This window comes from Lygodium microphyllum, chromosome 3 (assembly GCF_053477565.2).
Source record: "Lygodium microphyllum isolate KBCC chromosome 3, Lygodium_microphyllum_v1.1.10, whole genome shotgun sequence".
Classification (NCBI taxonomy): domain Eukaryota; kingdom Viridiplantae; phylum Streptophyta; class Polypodiopsida; order Schizaeales; family Lygodiaceae; genus Lygodium; species Lygodium microphyllum.
In genome coordinates this window covers 171,834,111-171,851,435 of record NC_141137.1, presented here as the reverse complement: position 1 = coordinate 171,851,435, position 17,325 = coordinate 171,834,111, and the positions used below count along the sequence as shown (strand labels likewise).

The following is a 17,325-nucleotide window of genomic DNA, read 5'->3' as shown; positions in this document are numbered from 1 at the left end:
GTTCACTCACACTGACTCACTGCTTGGCTTGCAGCCCCATAGCCCTGTGTCCAATGCAAGCAACCTGTAGGCATGCCATGCAGAGTCCGAGACAAAAACGGAGGCAAGGAGAGAGCTGAAACAAGATAGGCTAGAAGAGACGATGAAAAAGAAACTATTGACGATGATTCTAGAATCAGGACAAAAAATGGGCCGTAGGGTCAATGGGGAACGCCCCATTCTTGACATGGAATGGCAAGTAGAAACATTGCATCTAAGGGAACATGACTGCTATCGGAGGGGTTTTTGTCGAAAGGTCGTATCCACCGGAGATCAGCGGTAGAAGGAAGTAGAGATAAGAGATGGAAGAGAAGAAAGAGAATACACAAGTGGTAAATACGACAAAGACAAAGCACAATGAATTGAATCAATGTGTATTGACAGAACCTGAAATCCTTTGTCTGGCACTACTCAGAAACACTCTCCAGGCATTAGATCTCCTGAAGCTCCCTCGTAGAACAAAAACGTGGATCAAAAATAGCAGCTCCTTCTCTGTTGCTCGAAACCCAAATCTGATGGCTCCAAAAGGGGGGTAAAACCCCAGGACACCTGATCACGGATCTCCTAGATCACTTTCTCTTCCTCTTCCAGTTCAAACTGCAGTTTTCGGCCTGTCAACAGCGATCGCGACGCGTGCGATTTCGCCAATCTGTCTCTTTTATGAAAATCCCATAACTGGCTGAAAAAGCAACTTGCTTTTTGCATGCCATCCTAATCTAGAAGCTTTTTTAACCTTTTTGGTTTTTTAACAATAAATAATATAAAAAATATACTAAAATTATCGAAAAATCTAGTATTTTTAGATAATCCATGCCACTCACACTAGTACTAATGACTTAGATCGCATTGACTCTCTTGATCAATAAGAAAGTCGAATGATAATGTATTTCAGAGTTTTCACACCATGTCCGCGTAGTGGTACGACATCCACTCCCTCTGAATTTGCACATCCTTTGGTATGTGCCAAAATCCTAGTTGTCACCGGATTCTGAGTCCTCCTCATCCTCTGCAACCATATCCTTTGCTTCTTCATCTTCCATATCTTCCTGGCTAGCCCCTGTATCATGGCCACTATTTTCTTCCAATTTTGGCAACTCATAGACAGTAGATTCCCGCCTCTTGAATAATTTGATCCTTTTCCTTGCTACCGGAAGTTTTATGGTTGTCCCATCCAATTCATTTAATGCATAAGTAGCATTATCAAACACATGTCTTACCACATAGGGTCCAAACCATCTTTTGAAAACTTTACGCATGGCATTATGCTGGTTGTCTAAACCGCTATCATAAACCAATACTCAATCCCCATCTTGTATGGTTCTTGGTCTCAGTCTATGTCTTTTGTCAAACTGTTTCTTGTTTTGTATCCTTGCTGCCCTTAACTTTGCAATTGCTGCCTCTATGTCTTCTGATTTTCTTTCCAGCTGTCTAATGCGTAAGGCCAATAACTCCTCTCGATTCAACTCCTCCTCCCAAGGTAGCACATTCCATGTGACTATCATCTCTTCTATCAGTATGATAGGTTTTTGACCATACATCAATTCTGCAGGCATTTATCATGTAACAACACTATGAGTTGTTCTATCAGCCCACAAAGCATAAGGAAGCAATCATGGCCACTCTTTTACCTTCTATCCACATGCTTTTGCCAATGCCTTCACAATAGGTAGATGACCTCTTTCACTTTTTCCATTTCCTTTAGGGTTATAGGCTGAAGTTAAAGCAAGCTTTATCCCCAACCGTGCAAAGAAATCATGAGCTTCATCTACATCCAACTTACCCCTATTTGCTGTAATTTTGCCCACATAGCCATACCTACAAAAGATCTCTTCTAAGAAAAAAGTACACACATCATTTGTTGTCTTAGTACGTAAAGCTCTCCCTTCCACTTTATTAGTCAAGTCTTCACGGGAAAAAATACCTCATTTGCCAAAGACCTGTAGGCATTGTGACCAAATCCACCACCCACTTAAAATGAAGAGACAATGGATATGTGGGCTGCAATCCATCCCGATGTTTCACAGATGAATATGTTTGACATATCGTACATGTTTCCACAAAGTGAGCAACATCCTTATACATACCCTGCCCCCAATATCTTTCTTTGATCTTTGCAAAAGTTCCCCAAACACCTCTATGACCAACCCACAAGCTTTCAAGAAATTCTTGCATAACATTTATTTGTGAACCTGTGTCACCCAAAACTCGCAATGGCATACCCTGTTTCTTTTTAGCATATTTCCATAAGTATCCATCTTTTAAGAAAAACCCATAGGCTTTCCTCTTGATCTTCTTAAACTCCTCATTTGACCATTCATCTCTCTTTATTAATGTACTAAGGTATTGACCAATTCTCATCCACTCTCCTCCATATTTGTCTTCCAGAAACACTTCTACACAAGATGCAAAACATCTAAAGTGTCTTCTCTTTGTTGTCCAAGCTTCTATTAATGCTATAGCAACACCTTGCATTGCTAAATTCACTCTTGCAACATCATTTTCAGCCGCAAGAAAGTCATCTTCTTCCTTCTCATCCATTATCCCATCTTCATTCTCATAGCATGCCCGAGATAACATGTCTACCACTGGGTTATCTCTTCCTGTAATATGCTGAAATTCAGGTTCAAAGATTTGATGTATGCAATCCACCGGAGAATAGCAATGTCTGGGGTAGCACAACTAGTAATCATACCCAATACCAGCAAACAATCGGTCTCAATGACTACATGAGCACCCATAAAATACTCCTTATCACATTTAAGGGCTATCACAATTCCCCATAATTCTCTTTTTACCTGCGGATATCTTCTCTGTCATTCAATCAATACTTTAGCACCAAAGTGAATTGCATATCTTTGCCCTTCCTCATCATCTTGCCCAATTGCCCATCCAATCCCAATTGGGCTTGTATCAACAGTATTAATGATAAGCTTTCCATGTGAATAGCTAGCCTTTCTCAATGCAGGAGCAAATTTTAAGAGACGCTTCAATTTCTTCATTGCTTTGTGATGCTTCCTTTCCCAATGAAATCTCTGACCTTTCCTTAGAAGCTGATAAAGAGCATCGGCTACATGTGCAAAGTGAGGAATCTATATAAAATAAAACACACATGCAACCAATAATCTACGCACCTCTGATACATTTGTGTATACATCTTGCATTCTATCAATCCTATTTATTTTTGTTGGTGATGGTCTTCGCCGATAAGGCCCACACATATGCCCAACAATCAAAACCTCTTCAACTCCAAAGACAGACTTTTATCTAGAAAGAGTTAAATGTACCTAATCTAGACGTGTCAAAATCCTCTCACAATCCACAATATGGTCTGCAACAAATTGTCTGTACCCATAAGCATCCATCTCTTCATTCTTTTCATCCACTGCACACCCTTTTATTGGAATATCATCCAAGAAGGGCATAGTCAATTGTGGTATAAAATCCGATACAGCACTCTACATAGAGGACGATGAGTTGATGCTGGAGAGAGTGAGGCTGGCTCTTGAGGTGTTCTATTCTGCAGCGGGAGCAAAACTCAACTGGTGAAAGTCGGTTGGTTTCCTCACAGACCCGGACTCTAGCACGGACTGGGGCTCCACCTAGGATTTAGATGGGTGAGACCGTCCGATACCTAGGGTTCCAGGTGGGACTCGACATCACTCCCGCCCAACAGTTTCTTTCAGTCCTCGATTCTATTTGAAGGAAGCTGACATACTGGAGCACGGCTCGCCTCTTACTAGCCGGCCGAGCCCTGGTGGTTAACCAGGTCCTCCTAGCGACGGCCTGGTACATCGCCTCGTGTTAGCGGGCATGCATAACCTGGCTAGAAGGCGAGGAAGAAGAACCAAGAAGTTCCATAAAATAATTTCTGCACATAGTGACAATGGTCTGCGGATCAGTGACCATGCGACCTTCCGAATCCTGGAGTCTGGTCATATTTTCGCGAGCCGGAGATGCATGCAAGGCGCGAAAGAACTTATGAGACTGGCAGGCACTATCTTGCAATGTGTCAGTCAAGTTGTGCAGCTTGGCCTGTTGATAAGATTTCAACTAAAACACTTGAATAAGATGGGCCAACCGCCTCTCCAGTGACAGCAGAAAATCATCATCTGGGGAATCCAGAAGCAAGGAGCGGACCAAAGCCAGTAAGTCTTTTGCTCCATGTCGACGTCGGCGACAAAGCGAGGCATGATGGATCCCATACTGTCGAGCAACCCGCTGCACATTAGAGAGCAGCCGTGCAAATGAAGACAAGCCCTCAGAGGCGAAGTCCAATAAGAACCTCTCAATCAACTGCTGCATATAGCCCTGGAAAATTGAATGCTTCAAATAAGAGGAGTTGAAACGTAAAGGGAGCCTATCCAGCAATTGCACAAAAGGTGCAATAGATTGTGCCCGCATCTCAAGCTGGAGGGGGAAATGGTCCGACAACGCATATTGCTGCAAGACCTTCATTTCCAGCATCTCGGGAAGAAAATCGTCCCCCTGCATGATATACATTCTGTCCAGTCACGACCAGGTAGTTGCATATTGTGCGGAATGAAAAGTGAACCCTGAAACAGAAGGGTGAAGCCACGACCAAAGATCTTGCTTGAGTACGTGCAAAGCAAAGGAACTCCACACCCGGCTTTCCGGCGTATCCATAACCGGATGCCCTGAAGTGGACTGAGAAGAGTCGACACACATATTGAAATCTCCCATCAAAAACCCCCTTCGGCCGAATGACATGGAGCCTTGCAAAGCGGACCAAAGATCCCGTCGGGATGCGGGATCATTCGGAGCATAGAGGCCCAATAGCCATAAAATCTCTCCTTCAAATAAGACTTCGATCACCAAAAAGCGGCCCTGCACATCATTTTTAACAAGGACAGGCTGATATTTCTCATGGACAATCATCAGCACGCCCGAATAGTGCGTAGCATGGGTCCCTGCATAAAACAGACGGAATCCATGACAATCTATCACTTTTCCTGCTTCACCGTGACTTTTGTGCTCAACTGCACACAATACATCCCACTGGTTCTCATGCAAGACGGTCCACATGGCATGTTGCTTATGGCGAGAGCAAATGCCTCGCACATTCCACGTGGCTATCTTCATGTATCCTGAAAGAAGGAAGTCAGGAATGAGGCGCCTGCTGCCTCGATTTCACCTTTTCCGCGAGAGCATCCAGGACACCCTCATCCAGAAAATCAGCCAATACTGCAAAAGAATTCTGGCGACCTGCTTTAGAGGTAGAAGGGAAATCCACTGCCTTGGGAGAGGGGCGGGGATAACGCCGATCCCAAGGTGTAATAACATTACCTTTGGCATCAAACGCCAGCTTAGCAGGTGGGCCTTTGGGGCCGTCGATATAGACTCTCCTTGGAGACTGATTACGGGGGGCAGACGGGGCCGTAGGACGCGCAGCCTGCTGTGGAGTGGGCATTTCTTTCTGGCGCGTATACGTGCGCACGGAATCCTGGGAAGCAGTAGGCCCAGGATCTGCCAGGCCTGCATCCAACTTTTTACCTTTTTTGGGACGTGCCTCAATCCAGTCAGTGCAACGGGAATCCACACTCAGGACCTGTTGTTTGCCTTTATCCATGACATGAGGAGACTGAAGGGCTTCCTGGGGCGTGGCATCAAGCACCATGTCATCCTTGGGCAGCACAACCTGCGCATCCTCCGATGTCGGTTGCCTTTCAGGGCATTCGGCCATGAAATGCCCCAATTTACCACATGAAAAGCAGTGGCCCGCAAAGTTGCCCCATTTTAAGTGAAAATACAAAGGATGCATGCCCGAACAATTGAGGCGAAGCCACGCGGGCCTTTTCCTAGCTGTGTCCCAAAGCATGCATAAACGGTTTCAGTTCATCGCCCTGAGGCTTGGGGGAACCAGCACTGTTCCCACAACTGCCATTGCATCCTTCAACATGGGCCAATAGACCGCCGGGCAATTTTCCACCTCCACCCACACCGGGCATTCGCGTTGCAGCAGACGCTGGAAGTCGGCCATGGGGCGCCATGGCACAACATGGACCAAGTGGCGATCAAAGAATAGCGGCAACTTGGACAGGAGCTCAGCTCGATGCGTTTCCGATTTCAATAACACCTCATAAAAGCCGCGAGGTCCAAGGAAGATCTCCTCAACAGACTCCCCTTGCAATAAATGGTGCAACCACTGGTGAATATGCGAAAGCACTGGGATCCTGCCAGTGAAGAAAAGTATAACTGCACGGTCGTAAAACACCGAGAAGGATCGCAAGACTGATTTGGGGTCCACCGTGGCTTCCAGCACATCATCCGTTCCCGCAACAGAAAAAGATTCATTATTATGCTGGACATAATCGCCAAGCAGAGTATTGGCAAAGTCCAGCAAATGCTCCCAGTCAATTTCCTGCGAATCCACAAGATCCGAGGCCACTTGTGCATAGGAGCGTTCCGGAGGACTCATTGGCTCATCAGAAGTATGCTTGGAGCGTTTGCCGGCAGGCGGCAGTTCAGAACTCGGCGGCAACTCCTCCGTGTATGGCACCATATCTTCCGGCTCCTCTGCATCGGAATCAGGGCCAAGGGCTGCCACCGTCCGGTCAAGAAAATCCATATCCAGGCCAGCCATACTGCTGTCGTCGCACTCGCGCCCCCCCCCTCTCTCTCTCTCTCTCTCTCTCTCTCTCTCTCTCTCTCTCTCTCTCTCTCTCTCTCTCTCTCTCGCTCTCTGAGCAAGTCCCGCAGACTTGTCAGCCTCAGCCGTGGCCAATCCCGAGGGGGTGTAGATCGCGCGTGGGTCAGGGCGCAACCCTAACGGAGCCGATGCAAGAGGGCGAAACAGAGGGCCAACGGGCAGTGACAAAGGCCAGAACGCTGAGGAGGAAGGCTGGCAGGCGACGGCAGGGCTGAACCATCAGCCACAGACTCGCTGCGAAGCAGGGGCGACAGGAGCTTTGACACGCAGCGCAGCCGCGCATTGACCAGGAGCAGAGCCCGCAGGTCAGACAGGCGGCGGCAGGGCGGGGCACGTAGCCAACGGGCGCCAGATGCTGGCGACGACGGCGGGGCCTGCAGGCGATGGCAACGGGGGCTGCAGGCGAGGGCGACGGGGCGCAGGCGATGGCGATGGCGATCAGGTAACAGGGTCGCGAACAACGAACAGGGTCCCGCAGGCGATGGCGAACCGCGAACAAGGTCCCGCAGGCGATGGCGATGGCGACAGGGAGGTCGCGACGGTCAACCAGTCGGCAGGGCAGGGCACGCAATCGGCGCCACTCTCTCTCTCTCTCTCTCTCTCTCTCTCTCTCTCTCTCTCTCTCTCTCTCTCTCTTTTTTCGTAAAAGGTAATTGTATTAATTACGAAAAAAATACAAGATTACTTGATTACAAGATACATGACGACAATGCAAGTCATCATGCGAAGAGGTGCTAAGTACTACAAGTTACAATTTCATGGCAAGGATGCGGAGGAAATTGCCATATGCCAAGGACGGAAGTCCTCCGTAGAGAGCAAATCAGAACGATGGAGAAGAGCTAACTGCCAATACAAGAGGCCCTTAAGCCTCACAATATGCCGTTGAACATTATGGGCGGAGTCAAATAGAAAAGCATTCCGAATGGTCCAGTTATGCCAACAGCCCCAGTATCGAAGAAAGTGATACATGAGCTTCATATGTGGCTGTGCGGGAGTAGGGTATTTGGGCTGACCCAAAACCCAATCAAAGGGGCGCAGTGTGATACCAACCACCCCTCGCCAAACGGCGGACAAAAATAACCAGACTTTCTTAGCGACGGGGCAAGAAATAAATCGGTGGCGGGCGGATTCCATAGTAGTGGTGCAAAAGAAACAGGTGCCATTGGAGATGCGTCGCTTGGAAAGAGCCGAAGCAAGCGGAAGACCCCCAATTATCACTCTCCAAAGAAAGACTTTGTATTTAAAGGGTGTCTTGTTGACCCAGCCCTCCATCACAGTGACCCTCCACCACGAGCGGGATTTATGCAATCCCCATAAAGCATTCGCTTTAGTAACTAGCCATTGATTATCTTTAATCAGAAGATGATACACTTGATTAGCAGAAGCTTTGCTCAAAGGCAGCCTGCCTTGTAGGTCCCAATCCTGCCAGGGATGATCCAAAACAAGAGCAGGAAAAGGTTGTCTGCTCTGGAGCACCGTCACAAGCTGTTCCCATAAAGGCCTATATCCACGAGGGATCCGGAAAATCCTTCTAGCAGTACGAAACGAGATAAGCACATTGCGACTGGCAAGGGTGGCATCCGCAACTGAAGACAAGCCCAAACGTGCCATCCGGTTGAATTGTGGTCTAAGCTCATGTTTACCTTCCCACGAAAGTAAACGCGAAACTGCCAGTAATTCCAATTGAAAAGAGTTAGTAGCCAAGCGATCCTCCGTTGGGTGCCACTGAGCCTTTCGAAGGACGTGTTTCCAGGAACACACCAAATGAGTAAGCAGCGATGAAGAAGAACTGGAAAAGAATCCGCATTAAGAACGTGCCACCAAGAACTCCGGAGTCGGGTATTGCCATGCCGAAGCCCATGACCCTCAAGGAAAGAACGGGCGATCGCGACCCACGGATGATGATCATCCAAGCACATGGCGCGGAAAAGGGACCAACGGAGTGCCTGCATGTGAGTTTGGGCATCTAAAATAGCTCCGCCACCCATGCTTTTGGGGGTGCACGCATGCGACCACGAGATCCAGGAAATACCTGCATGCAATGAGTCCTTCTTCCAGAGCATGAAGCGAATAGACTGAGTGAGAGCATTCAGAGTCGTAGGAGTCCAGGGCAACAATGGCAAGAAATATGTGATCATTGGCAACATAATTATCTGGGCTACTTTGAGGCGAACATGAAAAGGCCAGGCCTGAGACTTCCAGTACATAAACTTGGCCACCATCTTCTGAGAAATCCACTGCACAAGCTGCTTTGAGGGAACATCAACACCCAATGGGTATCCAAGATGCCTGACAATGGAACCTCGAGGAACAACCAGACCCTGCCAGTCCAAGGACTGCAAATCCGACTCCGTGCAGCTTAGAATGGCTGATTTGAGCGGATTGATACGAAGGCCTGACGCCTGGCCAAAGAGACCCCAAACATCCAATGCTTTTCGAAGGTTATCCTTGTCCGCACGCAAAATCATAAAAGTATCATCCGCCAGGGATTGGCTAATGAAATGTTGTCCTGTAGGAAGCGACAGTCCGGCCAACTGGGAAGAGGCGGCCATATGTGATAACATGGAAAGAACTGGATGTGTCGCAAGGGTAAAGAATAAAGGGCTCAAAGGGCACCCCTGTCTGACAGAACGGGCAAGGACAAATGGTTCAGTAACACCTCCGTTCAGCATGACTCGCGAAGACGCCGCAGCACTAATGGTGTAGATCAGACGAGACATCCGAGTACCAAAGCCCATAGCAGACATAAGGTCAGCAACAAAAGACCAGTCCAGATAGTCAAAAGCCTTTTCCAGGTCCAGTTGAATCAACACCACCTCCTGATTAGAATGCCGGGCATAATCAATGGCCAATTGGGCATTCAAAACATTGTGTAGAATATTTCGGCCCTTAATGAAGCCGTACTGGAGAGGGTGCACAAGGGCAGGGAGATGCTGATGGAGCCGATTCGCCATTACTTTGGAAAAGATTTTGTACATGGAACCCATCAAAGAAATGGGGCGCCAGTGTGTCAACTTAGATGGCGAAGGAACTTTTGGAAGCAATTTAATAAGTCCTTGTTTCCATGAGGGAGGCATGATCCCCGTTTCCCACACCTGCTGAAACAGAGCCTGCAATGGTTTCGCCCTCTCTCTCTCTCTCTCTCTCTCTCTCTCTCTCTCTCTCTCTCTCTCTCTCTCTCTCTCTCATCATGGAGCTTCACCCTCCATAGCCGGTCTAGGCGCCCACGTCCACCCGGAAGAAGGCCTAAACATCCACACCACAGACAAATTAAAGCCATCATTGAGCACCATAGGAGACAGATGCCGAGACGCCTTAGCCATGCAGAGATACACCTCCTTAGAGGACAAACATCTCATTGATGGAGAGTTTTCCTTTTTCTACTTTCACTTTTAGATCATTGACATGTTTCCCTTTTATAGGACACTATTTCATTTTTTCAGTCTTAGAGGCATGTTTTTCATCTTTTCTCGTTCCAAATGAGAAACACACCATCATTGTATGTATTGCTTTGGTCTCATAGGCCACATTGGCCTTTTAGAGACGTTAATATACTCTCTCTCTCTCTCTGTCTTCTTCTTCTTTTTCGTAAAAGGTAATATAATCTCTCTCTCTCTCTCTCTCTCTCTCTCTCTCTCTCTCTCTCTCTCTCTCATCATGGAGCTTCACCCTCCATAGCCTGCTGATCCATCTTCATGAGCTCCATAGCCAACACGAAGGTCACTATTTGGAGAACGGCCTCTACCTATGAGTGGATATCTCATCTCTGCTCTAATAATCTCATGTGGTACAGAGGGCTTACTCTGGATCATCCATGAAATCATCAATACCAGGGGTCTATCCATCTACTCCCATCCCTCATATATCTCCTCTCCCTTGGGTAGTGATTGATCCTACAACATGCATGGCTCTCCTCGTGTGGTAGAGGCTCAATTCCCATATAGAAACCCCATATAGAAGTGTTGGTGTGACCAAAGTGTCGAAGAGCCAGAGCTTTGCCCGAGGTTTCTGAAACTATATGCATACCCAATGGCTCTCCATCGATCCTAGAGCTGCATAGCCTCATATCTGTCTATCCTCTGCTACTCTCCTCAAACTGAATCTCGGCCTTGAAATCTAATCCACAAATAAACATATCTAGTTACTGCTGTAGTGCATCTCATTAACAGGTCCCCTAGCAGTGACATTGACTTTCAGGTTGCAGAGGAGGTATGGGCAGGCAAGCCCCCCTCTTATGATCATTTGCGTGTCTTTGGATGTGAGGCATTTTGTCATGTGCCCAAGGACAAACGCAATAAGCTGGATCCTAAAAGTGTCAAATGCATTTTCATTGGCTATGGAGATGCAAGAGAGATGGGTTACCATCTATGGGATCCGCAGGCGCAGAAAGTGATCCATAGCCATTATGTCATCTTTCATGAGGACAAAATACATATGCAGCCTGAGAAAGTGATCGAGGTATGCAGAGTTATCTTTCAGGAGGAGCCACCTGCTCCCGTTCAGCCCACTCCATGGCTAGCTAGACAGCGGGCAACATCACCTGATACTCATGGCCCAGATGTTTCTCAAGGTTCACTGTAAGATCTCTATCCTAACATAACTTGGTTTTCCCAAAGTTCACTGAGAGATCTCTGTCTTGAACAGAAGGCCTATATTGCATCTAAGTGGCACCGCAATCCCTCCTATGTGTTGGAAATGAGAACTATATCATCCACATACAATAATATGGGTATGAATGCCCACTCCCAAGGGCACCTCCCTCCTCTCCAGTCTATCAATGTAATCTGATATCTCATCTATTTAAAGGCCAAATAGGGTAGGTGAGACTAGGCATCCTTATTTCACTCCAATGGTGCTAGTAATCTCCTTTGAGAGCCCTCTTGGTGCTCGGACCCATCCACACTCATACAATACAAGTACCCCCCATCTCATCTCCATCAAGATATCCAAATATTGTAATCCATGCATGAGCCTAGCATGTGGAACTATGTCAAAGGCCTTACGGAAATCCACAAAGTTGCAATATATCCATCTCCCTTGTGCTCTACTCTCCTTGATGATGGCTTGGAGTGTAATGATATGATCAAGGGTTAAGTACCCCCTCTTAAACCTTGCATGTCCACCTACCCAATGTCGATGCTTCTTTGCCCATTTGCTCAACTCATGCTCTAGTGTCAATCCATAAAGCTTGGCTAGCATGTGGCCAACCATGATAGTTCTACAGTTCGTGGGAACCATGGGATATCCATCTTTCAAGATTAGAACTATAGTATTAGCTGACCAATTGGCAAGGAAGCTTTCACAAAGGGCCCTGTTCAACAAGTGGGTTAGAAGGGGTGCAAGTATATCTCTCGCATGTGATAGGTGCTCTACTACTAGTCCACCAGCTTGGCCATTCTAGAGTCTATTGAAAGCATTGCGAACACTCCCTGTGCTCAAGAAGGTAGACAACGTGGGTTTGTCTTCTAGTGGTCGTAGGAGTTGGGGCTGCCCGGGTACCGGATATAGTGAGGTAGCATATGGATGCCACGTATCTGGGGAGGTAATTGGTGTATGGGCTTGGGACTCCTAGAACACCTTCCACGCCTCCTTGTTCTCCTATCCCAAGAATAGCTAGTAGACCTCGTGCTCCAATCTAGATAAATAAGCCCTCTTCTTTCGCCACACTAGGCAACAACAGATCGAGCGTGCCTGCCTATGTATGTATGTCCCTCATGCTTCACTTTGCTAGAGACAAAGACAGGTTTCCCTGCACTCCTTGTCATACCAGCTATTCTGTGGGACAGTCTTGCTTGGAGGGGTGGAATGGGGACGTGTGGAGAATGACCTTCAGAGCCAGAGAAGGCTAAGCTATGAGCTCTGAAGGTTCACAGTCTGGCTGGATCCCCAAGCCAATACTTCCAATGGAGAACACCAGGTTTGCAATCCAAGATGATGGGCAACAAGTCACTCAAGTATCAAAGGCAGACATACCCAGAACATACACTACAGCAGCAAAATGCTGCAGTGGATGTCTCAAGGCAGTCACAAATGAAAGAGTGTGGATCAGAAAGGTGACGTTTCTACTAGATCCAAGCATCCCACTAGGCATCCGATACAAGAGCAGCCTAAGGAAGGCTACACATGAAATCAAGCAATCAAAACCTGCAAATATAACCAACATGCCCCAAGTCTATCAAGGTAAACATCTAGACTCTGATACCATGTAAGAGTGCAGAATGGAAGCAAAAGCATCAAATGTAAGATGCAAACACTGAAAAAACTGAACGGTGAAAGCAAAAAATAGAGTAACTCCGAGATAATCAAGAATGGGCAATGAAATCCATTACATAAATCATGAGAACAAATTACACAATCACAGGTACACAGCTCCACATGTATGGCCAACAGCAGTGCTCCCAGTGTCTCCTCCTCTCCATGCAAGTTGAATAACAGTGAGAAGGGAGGGCAGGCTATATAGCCACAAGAAATGCGACTAAAAGAGGTCAGCCAGCTGCAGGCCTGACCAATAAACAGGTTCAACAACCCAGTAAAAGTGCCACCCATGAGGGAAAAATGTGCCACCACCCACCATATAAACTTTCAAGACACCCATGCTGCAATGCAATGCCCAGGCCTGTGCAATGTGTGACCAGCCTACCACCGATCAAATGCGACGTGCCACCCAGCCACTACAAAGCAACCCAATGCTATGTAGATCAAGCTAACATGTGCAGTTTGAAAGTCTGAACTGCTCATTTCCACTCATCCAGTTCGTTACCAAGCTATGTGAACAATTTTGTCTAGTTTATGTGTTGCCTTGTAACCAGTCAGAGTGTCACTCTGCTGTATTTTCCTTAGATTAGCCGTGACAATTAAAGGCTTGTTTGCGACCAACAGATGGTGTCACTTCAGGTTGGAACATTCATGTGTTAATGATGGCTGTAGTTTTAACACACATATGCTCATTTGGCAGCTTACGCTCAGGGCACACTTTTTTCATGGTCCCAATGCCTTGTTTTCCACCACTGTCATGCTAGATCCCAAGCCGAGTTTGGGGCCAGTGCTGCTACTCCAGTTTCGAATGCGCTTTGTGTGCACAGATTAAATCTTGCAGGTCTAGCTATATACTCTAGGGCCACAACTTACCAACATACACAGCTGTTTACATACTAGTAGAATGTGAATACCTTTCCACATTATGACATTCCAAAAATGCACAACCTGGCTACTGTATAATTCAGGACACTTGGTTTCATTGTAATAGTAGCACACACATGTAAAACAAAAAGATGTCCCTAAAAGCATTTTGTAGGTCCTAATAGGTAAGGAGATGGTTCTGAGAAGTCCAGGCAGAAAGTTCAGAACCAGCAGCTTCATTTTTCTGGTTGCACAGAATGTAAAATGGAGAAGTGACCTTCCTTCATTCACCCTTGAAAATATTGTCCAGCTACTATCCTGTACGGGCTTGGTTCTTTGAGACCTTTTTCCTTCTTGTGCTATCTGTGCAACTTCTCCCCTTGAACTACTTAGAAATGAATTTATTTGATGCAGTTATCTTTTGATACGTGCTCAAAGTAAAAAAGTTAATACCAGACTCCGATCAACACCAGAAAGTAGCTGAGGTGGTATGGAATTACTATGGGCATACCATAAGCTCTTTTAGACACCTCTGTCAGCAATTATAATTTAACAAGTATTATTCTGCATGTTGATTTTATTAAAAACCTGTTCGGGTCTGAACCCCATTTATTTCATGATTATTGATCGAGCAAGCAAGCATGTTCAGAGGCAAACAAATATTTAGAAGTCCAGGAAACCAACACAATTTGAGAAGCAAATAAAGCTCTTGTTGCATCTGCTGTTCCAATCTGACAGACAACTCGATGCTTCTCCACTTCCGAAGTTCTGAAAACAACCTCTTTTGATGTCTTTTCCACAAAATCAACAGTTCCAAGCACACCTGTGCCACCACAAACAATATGATGAAAATTTGGGATTGGCTTTAGGCATACTATATGAGAGGATTTAGAAATAAAATGTTATGAAAAAGAGAGTCAGCAAATGGCCAGAAGAAAAAGATGCTGAATATCATCATGTAAAGACATTGATTTAGAAGACCTCAAATCTAATGGTACTGCATCAAGAGAAAGGTCACAATAATAAGTGGACTTGACTGATCAGAATCCTGTGATGGCCCTAGACATGGAGTTCATCTAGATTAATGTGCTCTGGCCTCATATAAAGACTTATTCCCTTGGCAGTCAAAGCTCACAAGTGATGTGCTTCTTCAATAACAGTTGTGCTTAGCAGCTAGTTAGTTGTGCTGCACAGGCAAAGGAAGGCATTCACAAAGACTCCATGATGTATTTCCATAAGTGATCATAGAATAATTTTTATCAAATCAACAATTAAGGTGCACTGACACAATCTTGCTATCTGCCCCTCATGCCACCAGTTTTCAGCATATTCATTTACTGAATCTGAATATTCTGACTAATTTCTGAATATTCATTTACTGAATCTGAATATGAATACGGACTTTAAGTGACGAAACAAAGTCCATAAATAGAGAGGATGGATTGTGAGGATATGCTAGGGTTTGTTGAGAAAACACAAAGTGCATACACACAACTAACAAATGAAATTGGAACACACAAATGAAAAGCATAGACTGTGAGGATACTCCTAAGCTAAAAAAGGTGCATTAACATAAAACCTTTCATTAAGCTCATTAAACAGCCCGAAAAATCAAATACACGAGTGTGCTTCAATGCCCCATAACCAAAACCCTACACTTTGGTTGGTTCCATCTCTATAAATAAAGAGTGTGCTAGGTGACTTGTACCCTTTAGCATCCCCCAATATCTTGTTGGAACTAGCTATGAAGGAGAGAAACGAGAGACAATAGACACTAATAGTGAGAGTAGAAGAGAGTATATTCGCTACAGTTGAGACGATTGAATGAATGTACAACTAAGGTTTAAGGTTGTCCCAACCAACCTTGCATACACTAACTAGAGTTAATTTATCTAACTCTAGGGCCTAGTGTCACCACATTAAAGTCCTAAGACACAAGGTGTCCATACCACACTTGGACACTTAATATTTAAGTGTCCACATACCACACGAATTACATTAGGCACTACCCAAAATTGGAAAATCCTAACACCCACCCTACAGTGCCAACGCAATGAAGTACAAGGATTATCAATCACCAAAGGGTAATAAGTTAAATATTTGTGAAAGCCTCAAACTTCTCAGGTGGTAAAGCCTTGGTGAAAATGTCCACAACATTTTTCTATGTGGGAACCTAAATCAAGCTGATCTCTCTTGCATAAGATCTCTCTTTGACATAATGATAATGAATCTCAATGTGTTTCGTGATGTTTCGTGATACTGCAATGGCATTCTATTGTTTGAGAGAATGGGTGTTGGATCTGTGAGAGTGCGCAATGGAAGAGGATCATGAACACGAAGAAGGAAGGAGAGCTAAAGAGAAAGCATGAAAAGAAGAATGACCTACACTAGAACAAAGAAGGAAAGCTGAATACAACGAGGACTGATCAGTCCCTACACACAGCAGAAGGCATTAGTGAGGGCACTGGACCAGGCTGAATAATGATGACAGCACTTATGAGTGACAAAGACAGTGACGGTGACAGAGATGGAGTATACAGCCAGCAGTCCTTGTCGGAGATGGAGAAGAACACGTACCGATCAAAAGGAAAAATGAACCTGCCCCACACTGGCCACTGATATAACTAGCCAAAAAAGGTAAAATCTGGCCAACCAACAGCCTGGAGGCAAAAAAATGCGGTCAGCTGGTCAAAACTAACAGACTAGCACTGACTGCTGCCAAAAATGCTGGCTTGGCAGCCTTTGTGGCAAATTGCAACCATCTAGAGTAGACTGGGGTTGCTGCACATTGTGAACACACCTAAACCAACTAGAAGAAGAAATGCATTCTCTAGAATGAGTTGCTTCCTCCGTCAAGCACATGACATGTATGCGACACCTCCTAATGTCTCTATCTAACTCAGACTAGAGGGCTCATAGGCAAGAGATGACAATGCATGACAAACATGACTGCTAATAGGACCCTCCAATAAAATCTATAGATTTGCTAACAATCTCTACAACAATACGGATTCTAGTGTTGCTGTGAAGGCTGCCCTGTGCTCAGCCTCACAAGACGAGGTAGTCCCTATAGGTCGTTTCTGGCTAAGCCATGAAATGAATGAATGGCCCAAAAAGAAACAATGTCCGCTAGTAGATTGCCAAGTATCTAAGTGTCCAGTCCAATTTGAATCACTATAAGCCTATAGCTGCAAGTCCCCTCCCCGCACCCCCCCCCCCCCCCCCCCTTCTCCCAAGGGAAATATCAAGGCATATCTCTGAATCCCTTCCAAGTGATGGAACAACCGCTTAATAGCTTGCCAATGAGCTATACATGGACCATACATAAACTTGCTCACCTGAGATACTACAAACTATATATCACGGTGTGTATTGCAAAGATAAATAAGGCATCTAACAGCCTGGCTCTAAATTACAATATCAATCATCTCACTACCAACATGCGTAGAAAGCTTTAGCCATGGCTCCATCGGAGTACTCCTAGGTTTACAATCCTACAT

At 45.7% G+C, this 17,325-nt stretch overlaps 1 protein-coding gene across 7 annotated transcripts in view; it reads right to left on the bottom strand.

The window, feature by feature from the left end:
* LOC148039182 (Aldolase-type TIM barrel family protein) overlaps positions 1-17,325 on the bottom strand; it is a 190,556-nt gene that overhangs the window by 69,718 nt on the left and 103,513 nt on the right. For all 7 annotated transcript variants that reach the window (XR_015690370.1, XM_087675085.1, XM_087675083.1 and 4 more), the window contains exon 3: positions 14,510-14,648. Coding sequence is in view for 6 of the 7 variants with exons in the window: in XM_087675085.1 (XP_087531211.1) it covers positions 14,510-14,648 (139 nt within the window). In the remaining variant the exon portion in view is untranslated. The remainder of the gene's footprint in view (positions 1-14,509; positions 14,649-17,325) is intronic.